The following is a 16,529-nucleotide window of genomic DNA, read 5'->3' on the forward strand; positions in this document are numbered from 1 at the left end:
GAGCTGTACCCTTGTGACAGCTGGGGATCTCTAACTGTTGACGAAGGGCTGAAGACTGACATCCACCTGTATCTTATCCCACTCATAATGAATGCAATGCAGCAATAAACCTTACAATCATAACGATCTGTAACAGTACAAAAAAGGGCTTGGAATACAAATTAAAATCATGCTTTCAACACTTCCTCCAGACAGTTTTAAGAATCGGTGCTAACACCATACAGCAAATATAATAAAATGAAAAAGTGAAAGACCCGTGAATAACAGCTTCCTAGAACAAGCAAGGGGGTAGGAGACTGCACACTACTAGCAATGGTTACAACTTTACCTGCTCATTAGTTTTAATGGAAGCAAACGAGCACGAAATGGCACCTTCATTTTCAGTCTAACTTTGTGAACAGTCACGGTAAGGTTACAAGAGACTGTTAAATGATGGCACAGCATCCACATCCAACAAGTACCTGAAGAACTTTAGTATAAATCCTACAACTATGCTTAAATTTAGCAACCAGGTAACTGACATAGGACAACTTACCCTTTTACTGGTGTGGCCTTGGTGTTTTGTCTGATTAAGCAACTTGCTCAGAATTACTCAGTGCTCATGTGAAAACTGCAATCACATTGGAGGTCTTTCTAGTTTTAACCACTATGATAATGGATCAAGTTATAAAAACGTTTCAGTAGCAACTATTGCTTTTCTGTTATTCAAAGTAAATTAAACTTACCACTGGATCATCCATTGGACCGTATCTCTTTACCACCTGCCCTTCTCTGTTGATCAGGAACTAGAAGAAAAAAATTTAGAACTTTTGAAATTCAGATACTGTTTGGCAGTCATACTTTCCATGACCTTGAAAAATATGGCATCTGGAGCATATGACATGGGCACATACCAAGCAATCCAGACATGCTGCTTTACCTCCCTAGACCTGCCATACTGGCCATCATTTGTGTTCAGGGACAAATCCTGACCAAGCTGGAAAAGCAGATTGTGTTTTATTGTTCAATCCTATTCTAATGCCAAAATGGTGAGCCATCTGGCACCAGTACCAATCAGACCACAGTACGAGTTAGTGCAGAATATACAAGAAAATTCTGAAATAAGAGTATCTATGCTTAGAAATCCTTAAGCACGTCACCTGAAATGGCCACTAGGGTGCAAACCTTCAAATGGTACGCATACTAGCTTCACCTAACATCAAAACTCCTAGCATTCTTATTCTTAAAGCTGTTAAAATGTAAACAGTAGGTAGCCCTTTTTTTTTTTTTTTTTTTTTTTTGAGGTGGGTAGATTCTCCAACTACATTTATTAACTTTTTAGATCTGCAACTTTGCTAAACTTAAAATTCTATGCAGCAAGCTTGCAACCAATTCTCAAGAGAGGACATGCTCCTCTGAAACAACGGGGGTTTAACATTTCAAAACACCAACTACTGCTTCGAGAGATCACTACTTGGTTCAAGTCTTTCCAGCATAAATAATAATGAAAAAGGAAAAACCCTGTTTGCTGAGTGATGGAACAAACACAAAAGTTCAATGTAAAAAAAATGTTCCAAACACTAAAACCAAGGAGAAGCCAAAATCCAATAAGAATCCAAATAAAGTTCCACAGAAACCATTATTGTATAGGTAAGCGCTTTTGCAAACTCTCCTGGTTGCTTCCTCAGACCAAAACAAACGATTAAAAACCATCCCTTTTTATAATACACATCACACAAGACCCACCAATCCCCGTGGAGAATACAAGACTCCAATACTTTCCAGATTCAAAGACACACACTTTTTTAAATCAGATAAAAACATATATGTAGAAAATGCATATAAAAATACACGTAGAAATGCATATAAAAATACATAAGTGTGTATAAAAATATATAAAAGTGTGTAAAAAGCCTAAAAAAGTAAAATCCATGAATGGAAGAACTCCCTGGTCAGCCTCAGTAAGAAGCTGAGATCCCTCAAAATCCTCCAAAGCTAGATATAAAAACAAAATTTCCACTGATTCTAAAGACAACCACAAACCATTCTATAGCTATGTCAAGATTCTCAATGGCAACGCTCAGATCTGCTCAGAGTTGCAGCAAAATGCCACTAAATATACAGAACCAACTGATATTGCCAACATCCTGGCAGATAGGTTCAGTGCTAACTTTACTCCCCCCCCCCCCCCAAAAGGCCCATCTATATACCGGAAGAATGCAAAGTTCCTGTAATCATGGCTGCACAGGTAAAAACCACACACTCCAAAGCCAAGAACACAGCATCCATGGGACCAGACATCCCAGGCTGCGTTCTACATGAACTACAGAAAAAACTGGCACCCCACCTAAGCACCATGTTCAATCATAGCGTCACCTCAGGCTTTGTGCCCACTGAATGGCGCACAGCGACTGTTATCCCACTCAACAAAGGGGGAGCCACTGCCCCATTAGCCTACTGAGCCTGGTCTGCAAGGCCATGGAATGTATCATCATGGAACTTATAAACAAAGACACTGGTAATCTCAAACTCTGGACCCCTCCCAGGTCGAGTTTGTAAAAAGCAGATCACATCTCCTAAACCTGATTGACTTCTTCGAAGCAGTCTGCAAAGCCGTTGACGAGGGTAATGTGGTTCACACAGCCTATCTAGATCTCACCAAGGCTTCTGACACCATCCCCCACTCGAATTACAGATAAACTCACTAAACTAGGTATAAATCCCTAGGTCACAAGATGGGTTGCCAAATGGCTCACTGACAGAACCCAGACTGTGAAAGTAGCAGACTCCAAATCAGGACTTCAGACCAGAGACAAGTGAAATACCACAGGGTTAAGTCCTGGGTCCTCTCCGGTTTGGTATCTACTTTTCTGAAGTACAGGCTAACAAAGTTTTTGGCTAATGAAGTTCACAGATGACTGCAAACTAAGAGCCATAACTGAAACTCCTAACAATGTGGACATCCTATAAAAGGGCCTCACTGAGACAGATGCCTGGTGTCAAACCCATGGCCTCGAGCTCAATACCAAAAAGTGCACTGTCATCCCCTTTGGTAAAAATTCTGTACCCATGAACTACCACATAGGCGGTACTTTAACACTGAAAGTGTGAGAAGAGACCTTGAGAGACAGGTGGACAGCACTCTCCTTTGATAATCACATTGACTCTACTCGTCACTCATTAGACCCATTACAGAGTACAACACCCCTTTTGATATGTACCTTAAGACATCTACAACTGTAAAGGCCGCAAAAATCTCACAAAGAGGATTACCGGCCACAGATGTCCTACGCAGACCATCTTAAAAAATGAGAAGTTATGTAACTACCATAACGTTCCATGTTAGTAGTCTTCTCTTGCCTTCTTGCTGGATGCTTTCGGAGCCGAACCTCTGCTCCGACTCTGCCTATACTAAAGCTCGAGAGCTAATTTTACCGGCTCGAGGCAACCCTATATCCCATGATGCTAGGCGGTAACTACTCAGATCTCGTTTGGTAGCTGAAAAAAATATAGCCAATTCAGTCTCCCCACTCAGGTGGAGGAGGAGAAAGGAGAACTCCACAAATGTCACTATCGGAAGCCGTAGCTATCCCAGGATAACCTGTTTGGGCTTGAAATGGTGCAAGATAAGGTCCCTTAGAAGGGGAAATCCTTTTGGTCTGTCCAGGCTCGGGGGATGGTGGGGACGCAAGAAAGAAGGTGAGAGAAGACAACTAACAAGGAACGTTATGGTAGGTACATAACTTCTCAATGTTTAAGTTGTCAATCTAGCCTTCATTCTTGCTGGATGGGACCACGTCCCTAGCACCTTCATCCTGGGTGGCTCATTGGAACAGACTCTTGAGAACGGTGGAACCAAAATTTGCTCAGTTTCTGGGGGCCATGTCCAATTTGTAATGTGTAACAAAGGTATGAGGAGAGGCCCATGTGGCTGCCGCACAGATAGTGTCTATTGGTAATCTAGCTTGAAAGGCTGTTGATGTAGCCAATGCTCTGGTTGAATGGGCTCTTGGCCTAGAAGGCAATTCTTTACCTCGGAGTTGATAAATACACCTAATCACATAAGACGACCACCTAGACATGGTTACTTTGGATACTGGAAGGCCCTTTCTACTTTCTGCATAAGATAAAGAGTTGATCAGATTTCCTGATTTGTTTAGTTCTGTCCAGATAGTAGCGGAGCTAAATATGAACGTCCAGGCAATGCAGTTTTTGCTCCACCCTGTTTGAATGATTAGGGAAGAAAACTGGAAGATCAATAGATTGATTTAAATTTGCCTGAAAAGCCACCTTGGGTAAAAAGGACGGGTTAGTTCTTAGAGAAACTCTGTCTTTGTGGAAAACTAAATAAGGAGGACGAATGCAAAGGGCATGAAGTTCAGATACTCTCCTAGCAGATGTAATGGCGACTAGGAAGAGTGTCTTCCAGGAAAGTAACTTCAATGAACAGGAAGCCGCAGGTTCAAAGGGAGGGAGAATCAAGGATGTTAAAACTAAGTTTAAATCCCACTGCAGTAGGGGGTCTTTGATCGGGGGCTTGAGTAAAAAGATATCTCTGAGGAATGCTTTGCAAAGTTTATGGGACATGATGCTGGAGTCAGACAGGCCTATGTGAAAATTTGAAATGGCTGCTAACTGAACTTTTACTGTGGAGGATGAAGATCCTGAATGAAAAATTTCAGCTAGGAAATCTAAGAGAGTGTATTGGAGCAGTGAAGGGATCTATATTCCTAGCCTTTGCCCAGAAGGAAAAACGTTGCCATTTACTAGCATAGATCCTTCTGGTGGAAGACTTTAGGGAAGCCACGATAATATCCCAGACAGAATTTGAAATCACTGGAAGCCTGGCTAGGGACGGAAGTGGAGCAACCAAGCTGTGAGGCTGAGAGATTGGAGGGATTGGTGCAGCTGCCCTGACTGATGGGCCAAAAGATCTGGCACTGGATCCAGATGCCAAGGCTGCTTCAATAGATAACGATGCAGGAACGGGAACCATATCTGTCGAGGCCAATAAGGGGCAATGAGAATCATCTTGGCTCTCAAGGCGGTAGCTTTCTGAATTATCTGTGTGATTAAATGGAAAGGGGGGAAAAGCATATAGAAGTCCCCGAGGTCAATCGTGGACTACAGCGTCTCTGGGGGGATGGCCTGGAAGGGGGAACAGAGTGAAGTCGAGGCACTTTCTGTTTTGTGGTGTTGCAAAAAGATCGCAGCAAGGAAACCCCCACTTCCGAAAAATTTCCTCAGTCACGGATTGCTTGAGAGACCACTCGTGGGGCATGAGAATAGCTCTGCTCAGCCTGTCCGCTATGACGTTGGACTTCCCGGGAATATGCGTTGCTATCAGAAACCGCTGAGAAGAGATCGCCCATTGCCAGAGAGTCTGAGTGCTTCTCGACACAGGGGATAGGACTCTGTTCCGCCCTGCTTGTTGATGTACCATACTACGGACATATTGTCCGTTTGAATTGCAATAGTCCCCAGGGGAAGAGTGTTGGAGGGCTTGCAACGTCAAAAGCACTGCTCTCATCTCCAGGACGTTTATGTGCAAGTGGCATTCGAAAGGTTGCCATGTGCCATGGACTGTCCTGCCCTGAAAATGCCCCCCCCCCCGATCAGGGAGGCGTCCGATGTGAATGTGGCGACCGGGAGGGGGGGGTAAATGGTCTGCCTTGGACTTGAGGGGAGACCATCCACCAAGATAGACGTTTTTTGCAGGATAGAGTTAAGATCTTGTGTGTCATAGGGAGCTGTTGGAAGGACCACTGGGAGAAAAGCATCCACTGAAGCCGCATGTAAAAGCAGGCAAGGGGAAGAAGCACGATGGCTGCCGCCATGAGACCCAATACTTTCAGAACATACCTGGCCTGAATTTTGTTGCTCTGAAGGAGAACGTGAACATGATTTTGAATATCCAAGACCCTCTGCTCTGTTAACTTTGCTGAGAGCTGAATGGTGTCCAAGGTGGCGCCTATGAAGGTAATAGACTGACAAGGCAGACTTTTCAAAATTTAGAGAGATACCTAGCCCTTTGCAAATGTGAATGGTGTAATCTCTGGCTAGAAGTTGATGCCTGGTGGTGGCAGTGAGGAGCCAGTTGTCTAAATATGGAAACACCTGGAATCCTTGACGTCTCAGGTGAGCCGTAACCGCTGCCATACATTTGGTGAACACTCGGGGGGGGGGGGGGCTGTAGTGAGACCAAAGGGCAGGGCTCTGAACTGGTAGTGACTGGCCCCCAGCCAGAAGCGGAGAAACCTTCTGGAGCGCCTGTGTATTTTGATGTGATAGTACACATCCTGAAGGTCCACTGAGAACATCCAATTGTCCTTGCCCAGAAGGGGTAGAATGGACTGTAGCGTGATCATCCGGAACCTCATTCTTTTTACAAACTTGTTTAGTTTGTCAAGATCCAATATTGGCCTCCAGTCCCCTGTTTTTTTTGGTACCAAAAAGAACTTTGAGTAGACTCCGGATCCTAGTTGGTCTGCTGGGACTGGCTGGATGGCTCTTTTTAGCAGCTTTGATATTTCTACTGCTGCTTGTTCCCTTAGACTGGGTGGAACATCTGGGAGAGACCCTATTTGAATAGTTGGGGTTTGGATAAAGGGGATTTCGTAACCCTCGGATATGATAGACTGCACCCATTTGTCTTGAGTGAGGGAGAGCCAGGCTTGTGGTTACAGTGATAATCTTCCCCAGACTGCCTCCGAAGGTGGACAGTCTGGCAACACCTCAGGGATGCTGGAAGGGTTTGTCAGAGAGGGTTTCTCTACTACCCTGATTCTGCGGACCCCCTCTGCCTCTTGGACAGCGTTTGTTGTTGTTCCCCCCTCTGCCTCTAGGGGGGAACTGACCTCTTGCATCAGGCGTGACTCCTTGTGATTTGCGGAACCACATTTTTCCACCCTTTTAACTCTTAGGATATGGTCTAGATGGGGTTGAAAAACGGACTCCTACGGCAGAAAGAGTCTTGTCATCTTGTTCGCATCTGGTCAAAGTATCTTTCACTTGAGGTCCAAACAACGCTGAACCATCAAAGGGGGAGTTAGTGAAGGACGCCTTGAAGGGGTCTGCGAAGTTGCAAAGCCGCATCCAGGAGTGACGCCTTAAAGCCACACCTGTGCCTGCGGCCCTACTCGCTCCATCAGCTGCATAGGAAATAAGCCGTATGGAGGAGTCGACAATGGAATTCAGGGTTCCTAGCTGTGAGTTAATTTTGTCCTGAGACCCAGCAGCTGATGGATCCTGTAGAACCTCACCCAGTTCTTTGAGAATGTCTCTTTGAAGACGGGTGAAGTGGCATAAGTAATTCAGCAACAGCATGGTAAAGGTCGCTGACTAGAACATCCGCTTGCTGTACCTATCCATCGTCCTAGAATCCTTGTTAGGCGGATGGATAGACACTGAAGGATCAGCCAGTTCCTTCTTGGTGGCTGCCGCCACCACCATGGCATCAACTGAGACACCTTTAGATAAAAAAAATTGCTTACCCGAAGGGGCTGTTATAAATTTGGAAGGCCTCCGTGGGGCGGGTTCCATCGAATCAGGGGCCGTCCACACCTTCCACGCCACCACTTCCATAAGGGGGTCGAAGGGCGGAGACACCCAGGAGGTGGAGGGTCGAGAACCAAAAGCCTCCAGGTAAACAAGACTCATTCTCGGAAGGATTAAGGGAAGACTAGTTCCTCCCCCTCTGTTTAAGGATTTCAAGGATGTCAGAAAAGGAGACATCCTCAGAGGGGGACCTTGGGGATCCTTCTGATTCATCCAAGTCGGTATCAGATGTGCTTCCTCTTTCTTACATGTCCTGTTACGCAGGGGTTCACCTGACGGATCAGGAGAAACCTTGGAAGAGGAGGATATTCCCAGTGGGAAAACTTAAGGCGTTGGATCTCTACGGCTGGGGGCGAGAGTGGGAAGAGACCTCAGCAGGCACTACAGTGGGAGGAGCTGATGGAGCTGACCGTAGAGGAGGCACTGGGGCCAGTACGCTCCTCATGACCTCGAAGGCGCCCCTATCAGGCAGGCCAGAGGGCTCCCGCTCTGAAGAACTAGCAACCCCAGCCGGCACAGACAGGGATGGTTCCGAAGCCGATGTCGGGGCCGAACTCACCAGCGCCGACGCTCCGAGAGGGAGAACAGGGTCGGACAAGGGTCCGGATGCCACTCACCCCCTCGGAGCCGGCAAGAGAGTCCAAGCGCCCAGATCCCTCCAAGGAAGGCACCATGGACGAGATCGGAGCAGACGAAGGAACCGAAGGGGGAGCTATCGGCTCCAACGTCACAACTGTCACGGCTCCGAACACTGGGGCAGAGTCGAAGGAGGAATAGTATGTTGTATGGATGTAGCCACTGTCTGATGAGACAGGCTATGAAGCATTTGGGCCAGTGCCTGAGACTTTAACAGTCTGCTAAACACTCTCAAGGTTATGGTCGGAAAGCCTGGAAGACAGAGAGGAATGGCTCCAATGGCTCCGCTCCGAGAGTAAAGGTGATCTCGGAGCCGAATGGATAGATTCCAGAGATGGAGATCTGGACCTCTTACGTGTGCAGGGCATCGAGATTGGTGGAGCTGATGGAGCCGACTGTGAAGATAGAGTCTTGGAGGCATCAGCTCCGGCCGGAGCCGATGCAGGAAGCTGCGATACAGACGTATCGGCTCCAGCCGGAGCCGATCGTGTCGCAGACGAGCCACCACCCGAAGGCTTTGAGCACGGAGCAGATGGTTTGGATGGCTTCGAAGGCTTCCCCGGCAAGGACTTAGCCGGGGAACCTTTGGGCTTTAACAAGCCCCTCAAGATCAACTTATTCCTGTGTTCCTGCAGGACTCTTGGGCCGAATGCATGGCACACAGAACAAGAGTCCTGCAGGTGCAGGGGTCCCAGGCAATAAACACAAGTGTGACCGTCTGTCAGCGACATCTTCTGACAGCACGAGTCACACTTCTTGAAGCCTGAGACCTTTGTGTCTTTCGACATATTGCTGTCGAAAGGAAAAACAAGATTCTAAAGTTAGAATCCACACACACACACACACACACACACACACACACACACACACACACACACACACACACACACACACACAGGGATACTAAAGGCGCACACACAGCTAAGAATCCATGAGGGAACTTGAGAAAAAAAAAACTGAAGGGCCTAAGGCCTAACCTAGGGTGGGGAGTATAACTGGGATAAGGGATAAAAAATAGGAATCATCGGGGAAAAAATAGTAACAGTAAAACTAGCCTTTTTAGACATAAATAATGGGAAAACTAAGTAGAAAAGCTAGAATTTTTCTTAAATTTTATCACTGACCTGTGAGCCGGTAAAAAGAGCACCTCGCTAGCGAAAGCGGCAAGCGAGATCTGGGTAGTTACCGCCTAGCATCATGGGATATAGGGTTGCCTTGAGCCGGTAAAATTAGATCTCGAGCTTTAGTATAGGCAGAGTTGGAGCCGCGGTTCGGCTCCGAACCCATCCAGCAAGAATGAAGGCGAGACTAACAACTTAACATCTCCAGCTTTATCGCCTACTCAGAGGCGATCTCTGCCTAACACACAAAGCTATGTCAAACTCAGAGTTGTTGGACATGCTCCACAAAGAAATCCCAATCCTTCCAAGCTACATGCTCTGGGGAACTAAACCTAGTCACCACAATAAACAGAACATGCTGGAGTGATAGATTACTGTCCCTGAGACTTCCCATACTCTGGAACAAAACTACCTATATCAAACAAAAATCCTCATTAGAACTCCAGAAAAATCTTGATTGGATGAGAAATAGGAAATTCACCCCGGGGATCACCTCTGTGGCTCTGCTAGACAGGGGCACAGGAAAATAATTTTCTTGGGTGGCGAAAGCCAGGGTACCTTTTTGGGCTAGCCTAGTACCTACCTATGAATGATCTGTGCCAGTGTGAGTATTAACTTCAAGGCCAAGACCGCTTTAAAGGGACTGCAGTAAATGCATACTGTAAACCTATACTTGCAGTAAAACTAAAAAAAAACAAAAAAAGCACAAAAAAAGACAACCGCAAATAACATTTCTAGTAAAGCTAGAAAAGGGAACAGATGGTCTTTGTGTTTCACTGTTGCAGTCATCACATTTGGGTTATCTGCCTGCAGGTAGCCCTCAGCTGGCCTGAATACCAGAGTCTTCAGATTTCTGCGTCGGATGCGGTCTCTTCTTCCATAATGTCAGGGGTATAAAACATGCAGCAGACGCCATTACATCACTCTTTCTTGCCGTGCCTGAAGCAGTTCGCAAGTGCCGGTCGGCAGTCTCATGAAATTTTCATTTTCAGACCCGAAGTCGATAAGTACCCCGATGGGGATCCTTTTTCTTGCTCCAACCGATGTTAGTAAAAGTTAATTGTCTTGCCTGTGGAAAGCAAATACTTCAGAGAGATTTTCATTCTTACTGCATCCCCTATTTAGGCCCAGACCACGACGTCCCTCGCTGTCAGTTTTGTGCCTTGTTCAACCCCTGAACATTCATCGGGCTATTTTTGCAGCCAATTACTTTCGTACTTTATCTCAGTACTCTGAAATGGCTTTAAGCCATCAGACTACCGATCTTCTGAAAAAAAGGATAAAGACAAAGACACACCGTATCGGTCCAAAACTGCCGACGCTTCAGTTAAGCTAGCCCCAGTCTGCCGGTACTCACTCAGGCACTTTCACAGCCCCCGATACCTGCTACTTCCGATTTGCAGGCCTCTGAGACCCAGAGTCTAGTATGCCGCGAGATGCTTCTTAGACTATGGAACCTGCGGATGTCTATCTTGGATGGGTCTGGAGCCGCTGTGCAGGCACTGGCTTCCGAGGGTGTATTCAGGCCTATAGACATTCATTTTAAACAGATGCCATCGTTTCCATCTAGAAGTTCCGAATCCCTCAGGCCAAAACTTCACACTACACCTAGAAAACAGACTACCAAACCGTGGGCTCAGGCCCATATGCATCAAAAACAAATGCTTAGAATGGCTGAAGACCTTATTACCTTAATTAGGGGAAGCCAGCCTCCCCCCCTCAGAGACCTAGAACTGAATTTCTGATTCTTCTGATAAGGAATCAAGATATTCTGCTCCTTCTGATTACCAGGATTTGCCCTTATCTACTTGAGGATTCTGATGCAGAGGATTCCATTCCTTCTGTTTCCCCTCCAGAAGATTTTTCTTTCTGTGAAACCTTGCATACTCTTAGGGAGCATTTCCGCTGGGAAAGCCAGGATTACTCCTAGTCCAAAAAGAGATTTAGGGAATTCTTACTCCTGCCTCAACACAGGCCTTCAGCTATCCCTCCTGTTCTGGACATTGTAGATGATGCTTTCTTGTAATCTAGCCTTACCGCAGGCACTTTACCTCCAGCTCCCAGAAAACCAGACAGGTACTACAGAGTACCTGACTCTCAAGTTCCTCTTCAAGAATTCTTCTGTGGATCCAGAGACCATTTCCCAAGGACCAGAAGGCATTAAGGCTACTGCTGCCAAAATCCTACCGCTTCTGATAGAGATTCTAGAGCTTAGACAGTTGGGGTAAGAAGGTATACACTTCTGCTACTTTAACATAGGAAACTGGCAATTTAAAGCCCTAATGGCCAAAGTAGCAGCAGCAGCATACTATGGGACTACTTAACAGAAAATGATGTTGATTCCTGACTGAGCTGAACACAAAGAATTGTAAGATTTAATGCATTCTGCAGAACAAGTTGGTAAACATACTTTGCAATGTGGTTTTGATGCTTTAGAAGCATCTTGCAGGGCTGCTGTCACTGGGTCTGTACTTAGAAGGCATGCTTGGCTTAAGGAACAAAACTTGCCAGATCATGTTAAAGCTAAATTACTGGATGCTTCCTTAAACCAAGACAGCCTTTTTGGCAACAAAGCAAAAGTCGCCCTCAAAAGGATGGAGGAAAAAGCTAAATCTATGCAAACTGTTAAAGATTTCCTACAAGTACAGCCTCCCAGATTCAGTAGGCATTGGCCTTCAAAGAACTGGTCCTTTCCAGTCCCTTCCAGACCTTCTCAGTCCAAACCCAGAACAGCAGACCACCTAGGCTACAATCCCAGGCTACACAGACCTAAGTGGGGGGCTCCCACTTCTAAAGCAGGGAGTAGTAAACAACCCCCCCCAACGGAAAAATGGCACACTGACTTAACCTTAACCCTTCCAAGCCCTGCTCACCTACCTGCTCCCTTAGAAGGAAAGCTCGCCCTGCATGCAAAAAACTGGGAACTCAACTTGGGACAAATGGGTTTTGAACATAGTTTCCCCAAGGATACAGATTCCACTTCCACACACTACCAACCCCAAATGGTTGGCCAGACCTACCCCCCAAATGAATGGGCGTAGGCACAAAGTACAGTTTTGTATCTACCATAAATGTAGATGTTAGAGTGTTCACACTGCTGCAGTCATCACACTTGGGTTATCCTGCAGTCAGGCGGTCCTGCAGTCATCCAGAGTTCCAAAGTCTTGGTCCGGCGTAGGTTGCCGTCGCTTCTTCACTGACGTCAGTGCGCCAGGGGTATACAAGAGGCATCCAACGCCATTTTCTTCAGTTTTTCTTGGCCCAGATGTCAGGTGCCCCCAAGTAGGTAGACAATACATATTGCTAATAAACATATGAAAGGCATAAAAGGAATACCTTCAGTTACAAGCAAATACACCACAAAGGTTGTACAGGATAGAAAGGTATAGAAAAATTCAGCTAGGTCAGAGGGGGTGGAGGGAGGGTAACCTGGACTGCAGCAGTATGAACACTTTAACATCTACATTTATGGTAGGTACAAAACTGTACTATGTTCATAGTGCTACACTGCTGCAGTCATCACACTTGGGTTGAATCCCAAAGCTAAGGATGGGCGGTGGAACTAAAAAGGGTTTGGAGAAGCTAGTAGGCCCTGCAGAACTGCAGTGGCAAAGCCAGCCCTGGTTTTAGAGTATAGAGGTAAGTGATGGTGCTTGGTGAAGGTGTGCACTGAACTCCAAGTTGCAGCCTCCAAAATATCCTTGGTTAGTACCCCTCTGAGGAAGGCTGCTGATGTTGCTGTAGCCCTGGTGGAATGGGGCCTATTGTTACCAGGTACAGGTTTCCCCATGGTGTGTGTGTAGCAGAAACGGATACAATGTCCTATCCATTTTGAAATGGTCTATAGCCTTTCCTTGTGATGCTGTACCATAGGATACAAAGAGCTGGTCAGATTTTCTGAAAGCCTTAGTCTTATCCAAGTAACGTAATTGCCTGTGAATGTCCAAAGAGTGTAGGAGCCTTTCCCCTTTGTTCTGGGGGTTTGGATAGAAGGTGGGCAAATGAATGGTTTGGCTTAGGGCCACACTGGATACCACCTTTGGCATAAAGGAAGGGTTAGTTCGTAAAGCGACTGTCTTGATGAAAAATGATGAGGCTCCACTGCCATTAGGGTCTGTAGCTCTGAGACTCTTCGTGCTGAAGTTATTGCTAGCAGCAGGGCAGTTTTCCATGATAGAAACTGTAAAAGCTGGTTCAAAGGGTGGTAGTGTAAGTTTTTCAAAAACAAAGTTGAGATCCCAAGTTGGTGTTGGTGCTCTCCGGGGCAGTCTTATGTTCTTAGCCCCTCGGAGGTACTGTTTTAGTAATGGATGTGAAAATATAGGAGGATCAGTGTTATATTGAGCTGAAATAGCAGACGCGTGGATCTTAGATGAAAAAGAAAGTCCTTTGTGCAACATCTCAGTTAAATATTGTAGAAGCTGAGGAATATTTGGGACAAGGTGATTCTGGCCTTTAGCCTGGTTCCAGGCGCAGAATCTTTTCCATTTGTCTGAATAGGTTTTCCTGGTGCTGGGCCTCCTGGCCTCCAGAATGACATCCATAACAGCTTTAGAGAGAAGTGTTGACTGGTTGTTAAGGTAATTTGCCATGCAGCCAGATTTAAAGTCTTGAGCTGGCTGTGTAGAATCGGATTGTTTTGCTGAGTGAGCAGGTGAGGAATTTGAGGTAAAATCCATGGTGGACCTTGAGCCATGTTCCTTAGTATTGGATACTAGTGATGGCGTGGCTAGTCTGGAGCAATGAGTATCATTCGTGGCCTCCCTAATCTGGCTTTCAGCAGCACCTTTGCCAGGAAAGGCATACACTGTTAATATTTTCCAACTGAATGAGAGGGTGTCCACTTTCCAAGCTAGTGTGTGGTATGTCCTTGTGCAAAATTTCAGTAGTTGGTAGTTTTGGGGGGGGCAAACAGATCTATGTCTGGGCTCCCTCATTTTTGAGTTATCATTGTGAATACTTGTGGATCTAGTTTCCACTCGTGAGGATCTATGATGTTTCTGCTTAGATAGTCTACCAATGTGTTTTTCTTTCCTGGCAGGAATTGTGCTTGTAGTTGAACTTGGTAGGTCAGTGCTGTGTTCCACAAGGTCATTGCTTGCCTGCACAGGGGGTAGGAATGTGTGCCCCCTTGGTTATGTACCACATCACGGAGGTGTTGTCAGTCTTTATTAGCAGGTGTCCTGGATGTAGGCGATCCTTGAAAGCTGTTAGGGCATTTTGTACAGCTAGCATCTCTGATTGATATGTAGATGTTTTTGATCTGCAGACCATTTGCCCTGAATACACTGTCCTGCCATGTGTGCTCCCCAGGCATAATCCGTTGTTATAGTTTGCCTGGCTGTGGGTAAGGTAAAAGGCTGACCCTTGTTGAGGTGACATGCCTGAGCCCACCATAGAAACTCCTGTTGAAGGCAGGGAATGAGTGGTATTATTGTTTCCACGCTGTGGCTGTGTTGAGTCCATACACTTTTCAGGTACCATTGTAATTTCCTCATATGCAGTTTTGCATATGGTATTAGTAGTATGCAAGATGCCATGAATCCTAAGGCCTGCAGAATTTTTCTTGCAGGGAGTTGGGTCTTTGTTGCAATCATTTTGAAGTATTGAGTCAGTTGTCTTTGCTTATCTGGCGTGAGATAAGCCATCTGGGCCGTTTTATTTAAGCTGGCACCTAGGAATATGTCTTGAGGGCACTAGTTGACTTCTTTTCGTTTACTGTGTACCATAGGCAACTTAATAGGTTTTTGACAAACGCCAGATGCTTTAAAAGAATGTCCTTGCTTTCTGCTTGAATAAGGCAGTCATCCAGGTATGGATATATTTGAATTCCTCTGTCTGCAGTATGCAATTACTGGTGCCAGGCATTTTGTGAAGATTCTGGGCGCAGTAGATAAGCCAATGGGCAGAGCAAAGAATTGGTAATGGGTTGAACCTGCTATAATTCGGAGGTATCTTCTGCAATTTTGTCCGATAGGGACATGCAGGTATGCCTCCTTGAGGTCAAACGTTACTAGCCAAGCCTTCTTGCCCGGCATGGGATTAGTAGTGTTAGCATCTTGAATTTGGGTACCTCGAGATATGTTTAGAATTGAGAGGTCCAGAATGGGTCTCCCAGCTTTGTCCTTTCGGGGAACTAGAAAGAGTAGAGTAAAATCCTTGTCCTTGCTCCTGTGTAGGAACCTGTTGAATGGCTCTCATGTCCATGAGAGCTGCAATTTGTTTTTGAGCCTCTGCCCATTGATTTGGTGGCAGGTTTGGCATTTCTTTTATCCTTGGTAAAGTGTGAAAGTGGAATCTGTATCCTTGAGATAATATTTAGGACCCATTTGTCTTGTGATGATGTGCCAGTTGTCTGCAAAAAAGAGTTAAGCTTTCCTCCCAAGGGAGCTGCCAAGAGGGATTTGCTTAGCAGTCTGAGGGACAAGTCATTGTGTTTGTCTTCTGGTAGTTTGAGACCTGTCTTCTCCTTTCTGGGTTGTGGCACCCCATTGTCGAGGCTTGTAAGAGCCTTGTGACTGACCTCTGCCCCTTGGGCATCTGTATTTGCCCCTCTGTGGTCTGTCAGAAGCTGGAAAACCAGTTTTTGGTTGGCCAGTTTCTGCTGAAACGAGGAGGTTGAACCTGTAAAAAATACTTGACCGTCTGCATAGATTTTGCCTTAGCCTCCATTTTCTTTAAAACCTCTTCTGCTTTTACACCAAATAAAACATCCTGCTATAAAGGTGCATCCAATAACGTTGCTTTTACATGATCGGGTGAAGTTTGTTCTTTTAACCAAGCATGCCTATGTACGACAGACCCTGTCACTGCTGCCCTAGAAGAAGCTTCCAATGAATCAAATCCACATTGCAAAGTATGTTTTCCCACTTGTTCGGCTACATGCAACAAATCTTGCATTTCCTTGTAATCAGGCTGCCCTGTGTGTGATCATTTTTTGTTTCAATTGAGACATCAAATATTGTTGATATTTCAGCATGTGAAACTGGCAATTTAAGGCCCTCATAGCTAGAGTAGCTGAGGTATATATTTTCTTTCCTTTCCCCATCTGTCTAGTGCTCTAGAATCCCTTTCAGAGGGTACAGGATTTTTAGCAAGAGGCCTTAACCCCTTTGGGACCCTGGGAAATGGTTTCTGGGTCAGCAACAGGGATTTTATATAGGAATTTGTGTGAGTCAGGGACTCTGTAGTATCTGTCTGGTTAGGCTGGTGCAGGAGGTAGTGAATCTAGGTTAA

The 16,529-nt window shown here is 45.7% G+C and overlaps 1 protein-coding gene across 1 annotated transcript in view; it reads right to left on the reverse strand.

The window, feature by feature from the left end:
* GPX4 (glutathione peroxidase 4) overlaps window positions 1-16,529 on the reverse strand; it is a 266,794-nt gene that overhangs the window by 14,023 nt on the left and 236,242 nt on the right. The window contains exon 5 of the mRNA XM_044053814.1: window positions 726-785. Within this exon, the coding sequence (XP_043909749.1) occupies window positions 726-785 (60 nt within the window). The remainder of the gene's footprint in view (window positions 1-725; window positions 786-16,529) is intronic.

This window comes from Protopterus annectens, chromosome 13.part0 (genome assembly GCF_019279795.1).
Source record: "Protopterus annectens isolate FY-2018-M chromosome 13.part0, PAN1.0, whole genome shotgun sequence".
Classification (NCBI taxonomy): Eukaryota; Metazoa; Chordata; order Ceratodontiformes; family Protopteridae; genus Protopterus; species Protopterus annectens.